The sequence below is a fragment of the Leopardus geoffroyi genome, chromosome C3 (genome assembly GCF_018350155.1).
Source record: "Leopardus geoffroyi isolate Oge1 chromosome C3, O.geoffroyi_Oge1_pat1.0, whole genome shotgun sequence".
Taxonomy (NCBI): Eukaryota; Metazoa; Chordata; class Mammalia; order Carnivora; family Felidae; genus Leopardus; species Leopardus geoffroyi.
Window position 1 is genome coordinate 71,300,604 of NC_059338.1, and position 7,882 is coordinate 71,308,485.

The 7,882-nt window shown below is 63.4% G+C and overlaps 1 protein-coding gene across 5 annotated transcripts in view; it reads left to right on the forward strand.

Moving 5' to 3' along the window:
• The window catches only part of SCRIB (scribble planar cell polarity protein), a 21,654-nt gene extending 13,969 nt beyond the window's left edge, over positions 1-7,685 (forward strand). For 4 of the 5 annotated variants that reach the window (XR_006706776.1, XR_006706774.1, XR_006706775.1 and 1 more), the window contains 7 exons: positions 3,500-3,610; positions 3,714-3,761; positions 3,956-4,030; positions 4,941-5,009; positions 5,625-5,732; positions 5,820-5,980; positions 6,071-6,187. Coding sequence is in view for 1 of the 5 variants with exons in the window: in XM_045455494.1 (XP_045311450.1) it covers positions 3,500-3,610; positions 3,714-3,761; positions 3,956-4,030; positions 4,941-5,009; positions 5,625-5,739; positions 5,804-5,980; positions 6,071-6,200; positions 6,303-6,488; positions 6,582-6,724; positions 6,810-6,847; positions 6,957-7,031; positions 7,213-7,264; positions 7,345-7,481 (1,356 nt within the window). In the remaining 4 variants the exon portion in view is untranslated. Of the gene's footprint in view, positions 1-3,499; positions 3,611-3,713; positions 3,762-3,955; positions 4,031-4,940; positions 5,010-5,624; positions 5,740-5,803; positions 5,981-6,070; positions 6,201-6,302; positions 6,489-6,581; positions 6,725-6,809; positions 6,848-6,956; positions 7,032-7,212; positions 7,265-7,344 lie in introns of those variants that run through there. The other variant, XM_045455494.1, reaches the window with a different exon arrangement.
• The last annotated feature ends 197 nt before the right edge of the window (positions 7,686-7,882 follow it).

Below are 7,882 nucleotides of genomic sequence, written 5' to 3' on the forward strand. Positions count from 1 at the left end.
ACTGTCCCCTCATTGGACATGTGGCTTCTGTTTAGTGTGGCACCTGTCATTCGATAGCTTCCTTGCCCTCCTGAGTGACCAGGTATTTCCTCCCCCAGCCCTGGAATCGGCCATTTCTGAGAGGACCCTGGCACCTCTCAGCCACGAGTGGCGCTTCGGCACCCCCCCCCCCCCCGCCCTGCCCCTTACTGGCCTGTGGCACTCATGGTGCTGGGCTCATTGCTTCCCAGCCTCTGCAGCACGTGCGGCCCAGGATGTGGATGTTTCTAGAAAGAGGAAAGCCATGAGTTTGTACTGTTCTTTATTTTTTTATGTAGGCTCCACACCGAACATGGGGCCTGAACTCGTGACCCTGAGATCGAGAGTCACGTGTTCCATTGATTAGTCAGCCAGGTGTCACTGTACTGTTTTTTGTTTTTGTTTTTTTGACGTTTACTTACTTATTTTGAGATAGAGAGCAAGTATAAGGGAGGGACAGAGAGGGAGAATCCCAAGCAGGCTCTGCACTGTCAGCACAGAGCCCAACATGGGGCTCGAACCCACAAACCATAAGATCCTGCTCTGAGCCGAAACCAAGAATCAGATGCCTAACTGAGCCACCCAGGCGTCCCACCGTACTGTTATTTTTGATTCGTAATTAAGTTTGCAGGGTTTTTACTTCTGATTTTATATTTGTGTCTGTTTTCTATCAAAACTTTAAGTATTGTTATTATGTTCAATAGTTCTGAAGCTGTTAATACCAAGGTCGTTGAGAGCAAGTTAAGATTTCCCCGAGTTCTTAAGATTTATGGGGCGCCTGAGTGGCTCAGTCGGTTGAGCGTCCGACTTCGGCTCAGGTCACGATCTTGCGGTCTGTGATTTCAAGCCCTGCATCGGGCTCTGTGCTGACAGCTCAGAGCCTGGAGCGTGTTTCGGATTCTGTGTCTCTCTCCCTCTCTGCCCCTTCCCTGCTCATGCTCTGTCTCTCTCTCTCTGTCAAAAGTAAATTTAAAAAAAAAAAAAAAAAAAAAAGATTTACTTACTAGGGTGTATGATCCCAATACTGTGTTCTAAGTGACTTGGAATAACTCGTCATGTTGTTATGCTGCCAGCCTGGTAGGCAGCTGGGCTTCCTCATTCTCAGTTTTTAGGGATGGTTTTAAACCACTTTTTTGTGCTAGTATGAGTCTTTACGTGGTCCCAAAGCCAAGACTACAAACAGCACTTTGAGGAGTCGGACTTCTGTCCCTGCAGGCCACCAGGTGTGTCAGTCTGGGGTTAGTCTGCCATGATTTCTTTTTGAAAAATATAAGCAAATCCATAAAATGATTTTAAATTTGGAAAAAAACGAGAACAGGCCACAGAATCTTTCACTCAGAGGCCGTGTGTGCGCCTCCCCCACGGTCCCCGGCGTCTCTCGTCGCAGAGGGCTCAGTGCGGGAGTGCGCGGGTGGGAACCTGGTGGCCGCGTCTCTGCAGTCTCCCCGACCCTGACCTTGTGCACCGTGGCCCGTGGCCACTCTCCGCAGGCTGACTCCTGTCCCCCCAGAGCCTCCTGGCAGGGCGCACAGATGGCGGTCTGGCCGTCACCCGCGGTCTCCACGGTGCTGTCCCCAGGTGTCCTCACTGCAAAGTGACTCTTTTCCCTTTGAAATTAGTATCTTGTGGGGGGACGTTGAGAGTGTCTGAATGTCTGTCACTCGTCCCGTGTCCGCCGCCAACTCTAGCGCCTGCAGGTATCTCTTGCGTCAGTGTTGCGGTCGTTGCCAGTGATGCCATTCTGAACTTGCTCCTCCCGCGTTTGTCGGTCAGCCTTGTGCTGCCAGGAGGGGCTCTCCCTTCTCCACAGATACTCCCCCGCCTGCCCCGATCGCAGACTCACTGGCCTCCACGTTGTTTCACGGGTGATGGTTTGTCGCCATGGCCGCTGCTTTCATGCTCCAGTAGCCCTGGACTTGGCCGATGGAAGGGGCTTCCCGCCAGCCCCCCTAACCTGGCCCACGATCCTTTGAGCAACCTAGTTTCCGGCACAACAGGTCACTCTGGGCTCATCTCATGTTCTCCTGCCCGACTCTGCGGCACATTTCTCCAAGGAGTGCTCGTTCCTTGTAGTGGAAAGTGGTATTTAGAAGCCAAGATCTGGGCCCCAGGTGTGCTCGTGGCCTCAGCGCCTCTCGGCGGCCGGGCTCTTCCATGAGTGGGTGCGTGTTGACATTTGTGTCTCTGACTGTGGAAAAGCAGGAGTTCCCGTCGTCATCCACCATCCCAGTGGCCTCCCAGGCCGGCCCCTCCCTGTGCACGTGGCCTCCTCTGCCACGAGGGACCCGGCCGCCTTGCCGCTTGTGCTTTCCGCTCAGTCCCCGTGCGTGACTGCGCTCCCTGGTCTGAGGGCCCTGCCTCTCTCAGGCCCGCCTGCGGCCTTCTGACTGCCGTGTTCCAGAAGTTGAGAAGGTGAGCTCCTTAGCATCTGTTACATCTTCCACTGTTGTCAGAATCTCAGTCCCAGTTGGGGGTCTCCCACTGCAGGGTTTCTGTCGAGCCCGCGTTCCTAGCAGACTCCACTCTCCCCCTCTAGCCTCTTGCCTGTCCGGCGCCCAGTTCGTGTTGTCATACCTGCCTAATGGATGGCTCCGTTCGTCATGACAGCGTCCCTGTCTGTCCACTGTTTCCATCCTTGAGCCCCTCTTCTCTGCTGTGGGTACCCCCTGTCCTCGCTTTCCATGTGGCTGGCACCTCTCTGCCCTCCCCTCGCTCACCCCTTCACTCGGGCTTTCTGAGTGTCAGCCGCAGCCGGATAGGTGTTTTGGCCCACACCGACAGCCGCCCCGGTCAGCGGGAGCCATTCACACCGAGGGGAGTCTCCGTGCCTCCCGTGCCGCCCCTCCAGTTCCTGCTGCTGCTCACGGCTGAGTTCCCCCTCTTGTCTCTCGTGGGGTTGGAGTGAGCCCTTCCCGTGTTTCCGCCCACCTGTTTTCACCCTCGGGGCTCACGGTTAAAGCACAGTTTGGGGACAAGACCGTACGCTCTTAACCTCCTTCCTCCCACTGCTCTGCCGGCCGGTACCTGGCAAGAGACGGTGCCCGCCCCCCTTACCACCCCAAGCTGCCAGGCTTCCTCCTGCATTGTGTCCTTTGTTTCAGAATGCTTTCTGGGCATTCGCGCTGCAGATTCCAGAAGCAGCCTGTGAGTCGGAAGAGGCTTTGTGCCGCCAGGCACCCCTGCCCGGTGCCCCCCATCCCCACCCCATCTCGGTGTCACCTGCTTCCCGGGCTGAGTGTACACGGTCAGCCTCCCCTGCCTCCTGCCACGTGTCACAATGGCCTCTGGTGCTCGTGATGTGCATCCGTGTTCTGAGGCAGATGCAGTGACGGCACAACGTCCGGGGTGCCGACGGTACCCGGTCACGGATCTGCCCACCCCAGAGGCCGCCTCAGCCGTATGGGTTGCTGGCAGGTTCAGCCTACCTGCAGAGGGGACCCCGAGACCGGGGGTCCCGCCCTTAGCCCACGTCTCTCCTTAGGTGTCCCCGGGTGTCATTGCCAACCCCTTTGCGGCAGGAATCGGCCGCCGGAACAGCCTGGAGAGCATCTCCTCGGTCGACCGGGAGCTGAGCCCCGAGGGCTCTGGCAAGGTCAGAACCACCTGCAGTTCAGCCCCAGGGGGCGGGGTGGGGGGAGGGGTGGGCGCGGAGCCTGAGGCCGGTGGTCCCTGACTAGTGCCTTCTCTGCTCATAGGAGAAGGAGCTACCAGGACAGACCCCACAGTGGGGACTGGAAGCTGTGGTGAGTGTCCAGGTGTCCCTGCCCTGTACGCTAGGCTTCCCTTCACACTCGGGCCTGGGGCGCCGCAGGGTGCCAGGGTGGACAGTAGGCAGCAGCCCAGATGCCCACCAGGCCCTCCCTTCCCCTGGCGGCGACCTGTCCCACACTCAGGTGCAGACACGGCCTTTCACACCACTGTCTACTCTGCTCCCCAGGGTCGGGGCCCGGAGGGCCTGAAGCTGGACCACCGCACCCTGGCTACCACGCCCGGCGCTGGCAGCACGCAGAGGGTCAGTGTCCAGGTCACAGCCCGGCCCACTCTCTCGTCTGCCCTCTAGGCTCTGACCCACCCCTGCCTTAGCCCCCCTCCTCCCCCAAGACCCCAGGGACCAGGCAGGGCCCACAGGGGCACCTGAGGCAGAGGCACAGGGGGCTTGGGGGCCGGATCCCAGGAAGCCCCCTCCCCTCAGACCCACCGGAGGAGAGCCTGAGCCTGGCCTGAGGGCTGGGGAGGGGCGGGCAGAGGCAGCTGGAGGCCTCCAGAGCCACTGGGGGTCTGCCATTGAGGAGGACAGCTTTGAGCAGCCGTGATGAAGGCTGGGCCGGAGGAAAGTGGCCCGCTGCTGACAGCTGTGCTGGACGGGACGGACGTCGGGTCCTCAGCCCTCCCCCACGAGATGGGAGCAGCCCTCCCAGCGGCTGCCCGAGGCGCCAACATGACCGAGAGCAGAGGGGAGTCGTGCTGGGGGGCATCTCGGAGGCTTCGGTTGTAGACCTTCCCTCAACTGTGAACAGCTGAGAGCGGGAACCCCACGGCAGGGGTGGGGCCCGTGTCCTCTGACCAGGAGGACTATGCCACAGGGTGGCAGGCGAGGGTCCGGGCCTCCCTGGCTCACGCCCCTTCAGAGAACACGGGGAGGGGAGCCGGGGGCGCTGCCCACGGAACAGCTGCCTCGCTGTGGTCAGAGCCTCCTTCCTGTCCCCCTGGCATTGTGGGGTGCAGAGGGGATCCTGGGGGGCTCCAGGCTGTGGCCTTTGCGGGGGGACCCTTCACACTGGCCAAACAGGTGTTTATGTCCACCTGGGGGTGCCCCCTGGACTGGGGTCAGGTCGGGAGCCCAAGACCAGCTTCTGCCAAGCGCCCCACCCCCTGCGAGGCCCCACCCCTGCCTGACCCTCACTCCAGCCTGACGCCTGCAGGTCCTGTCTGGAACAGCCGGAGGGAAGATGGCCGAGGCTCCCTGCTCCCCCTCCCCCAGCTGCCAGCAGGTGAGTGCCTAGTGGATGGGGGGCGGAGGGGACAGCACCTCCCCCCAGCTGCCACTCGGACTGTGAGGGCACAGCCTGCCGGCACCTCCCTGGCCAGAGGTGGTTGGTGGTGTGGGTGAGGGCTCGCCGGGGCCCCCGGGGTCAGGGCTGCCTCGCTTCTGCCTGTCCTCTTGTCTGTGAGGCCCTGGGGGCCAGCTTAGCCCTACTCAGGCTCCCTGGGTCGGCTGCATGAGAGGGCAGCGGGGGGTGGGCACTGGCAATGCCAACTCAGAGGCCAGCTCCCGGCCTCTGCCCCAGCCCAGCAGACGGCAGACAGGTAAGTGTCGGCCCCGTGCCCCTGGGTACCCAACGTGACCACTCACCTTGGCTCCGTGTCTCTTTCCTGCACCAACTCCCCCCCCCCCCCCGCCCCTTTCCTGAACCCCGATCCCTCCCTCTGCTGACAAAAGCGGCTGAGGCCTGGCCAGGGGACTCTGTGGCCCCCAGGGATAGAGGTGATCCCCGTTTTGTGAGCGCTCTGACCTCCAGTGTGCGGGCGTCTCGGGCAGCTGGTGGGGACAGCTGGTGGCTGATGATGGCTGTCTCTGCACGACTCACGTGCGCCCCACCCCTCAGCTCCCCTCCCCGCCCTCCCCCGACGCACTGCCCACCAACGTGAAGCAGGCCTACAGGACCTTTGCCGCCGTGCCCGGCCCACACCCGCCGCAGGACACCCCCGCCCAGGTACACGGTGGGCAGCCCGCCCTTCCTCTGCATGTGCTTGCGGGGCGTGTGCCGGAGGGGCCGGGCCTCAGGACCCACTCTCCCCAGTCCCCCCACACCTGGGCCCGCGGCCTCCCCCGAGCAGCTCTCTTTCCGCGAGCGGCAAAAGTACTTTGAACTGGAGGTGCGGCTGCCCCAAGCCGAGGGGCCCCCCAAGCGCGTGTCCCTGGTGGGTGCCGACGATCTGCGCAAGATGCAGGAGGAGGAAGGTGAGCGGCCAGATGGGCAGCGGGGAAGGCTGGGGCCAGGCCAGGGCCTGACCTGTCGCCCCCCCCCCCCCCGCCCCCTTCCCCCCCCAGCCCGGAAGCTGCAGCAGAAGAGAGCGCAGATGATGCGGGAGGCAGAGGGCACCGGGCCCCCCCTGGACCTGGATGGGGAACCCCCCGATGAGCCAGAGGAGCTGCCACCCCCGACCAGCCCCACCACAGGGTGAGGGGGCAGCACCCAGCGTCTCCCCGGGTGCCCCTGTACCCCCAGCACTCCACCCACCCGGCCCTCCTGTACCATCTCCTGTCCCATCTCCTGTCCCAGGCTCGGACCCTCGTCCCCCCTGCCTCCGGGAGGCAGCGCCCCGGTGCGCACAGCCAAAGCGGAGCGGCGCCATCAGGAGCGACTCCGTGTCCAGAGCCCCGAGTTGCCTGCGCCCGATCGGGCTCTGTCCCCTGCCGAGCGCCGTGCCCTGGAGGCCGAGAAGCGCGCACTGTGGCGGGCGGCCAGGTGAGGCCCCTGCGGCCCAGCGAGGCCTCCCCTGCCCCCGCTGCCTGCGGCCTCCGCACCGCCTGCCCAGCTCCGCCTCCCGTTTGCTCTCAGGATGAAGTCCCTGGAACAGGACGCCCTCCGAGCACAGATGGTCCTCAGCAAGTCCCAGGAGGGCCGAAGCAGGCGCGGGCCCCTGGAGCGGCTGGCGGAGGCCCCCTCACCGGCGCCCACCCCGTCACCCACCCCATTGGAAGGTCTGTGTCCTGGTAGGGGAGGCGGCGGGCCTGCCCTGCAGCCCACACCTCCCCCAACACCCACTTCTTGTCCCCCCCCACCCAGACCTCGGCCCCCAGACCAGCACCTCTCCTGGACGCCTGGTGAGGAGTCAGCAGTCGATGCCTGTCCCGTACCCCCCTCCCCAGACTCTGCCTCTCCCCTCACCCTTTTCACGCTCTCTGCCTTTCTCCCTCACGCTGTCCTTTCAAGGCCTTGTCTGGGAGGAAATTTGACTACAGGGTGTTTGCAGCCCTCCCTTCTTCCAGACCTGTCTATGACCTGCAGGTACAGGCCCTTCCGCGGGACAGCCGCATGGGCTCGTGCCGCCTTTGCACCAGGCCTGTCCCGCCCTCTCTACCTGTCTCCAGTCCTGTTCCTTGGGCGCGGGGACCCCCCACCCCGGCTCTCGGGTGGTTGCAGGCAGCCCCTGGCTGCAGTCCTGACCCAACCCTTCTCCCCATCACAGTCCCCAGATTTTGCTGAGGAGCTGAGGTCCTTGGAACCGTCTCCTGGCCCTGGTAAGTGACAGGTGAGGCCCGGGGGTGCCCCCAGGCCACCCCACCCCCTGTCGGCTCACTGCCCTGCCTCTGCCCACCAGGCCTGCAGGAGGAGGACGGAGAGGTGGCCGTGGTGCTCCTGGGCAGGCCCTCGCCTGGCCCCGAGGAGGTGACGCTGTGCAGCAGCCGCCGCCCGATCCGGCCAGGGCGCCGCGGCCTGGGCCCAGTGCCCTCCTAGAGGTCCTGGGTACCTCCCCTGACTCGGGTGGGGGCCCTGCCCGCAGCACCACCGCCCCTGCCCCGAGTCTTTTAACCTGGGTGTTAGCATTTTAAAGAGGCCCCTCCCCAGTTGGGACCTGTTGGCAAGACTGTAACTAGTGACGTTTGTACAACCAAAGACTCTATTTTGTGGTTTAAGAAGAATAAAGTTGACTACGTTTTACCTCCTGTCTGCCTGCCCACACCCCACGGCTGGGGTTCACGGTGGTTGGGTGGGGGGGGGGGGCCGGAAACAACCCTGAACCCCCAGGCCCTCCCCCATCCCGTGCACCCGGGAGCAGCGTGCCCTCCATCCGGGGCCCCCACGCACACCCCGCCCCACTCCCCACACGGGGTGGCGTGCACACAGTGGGAGGCAGG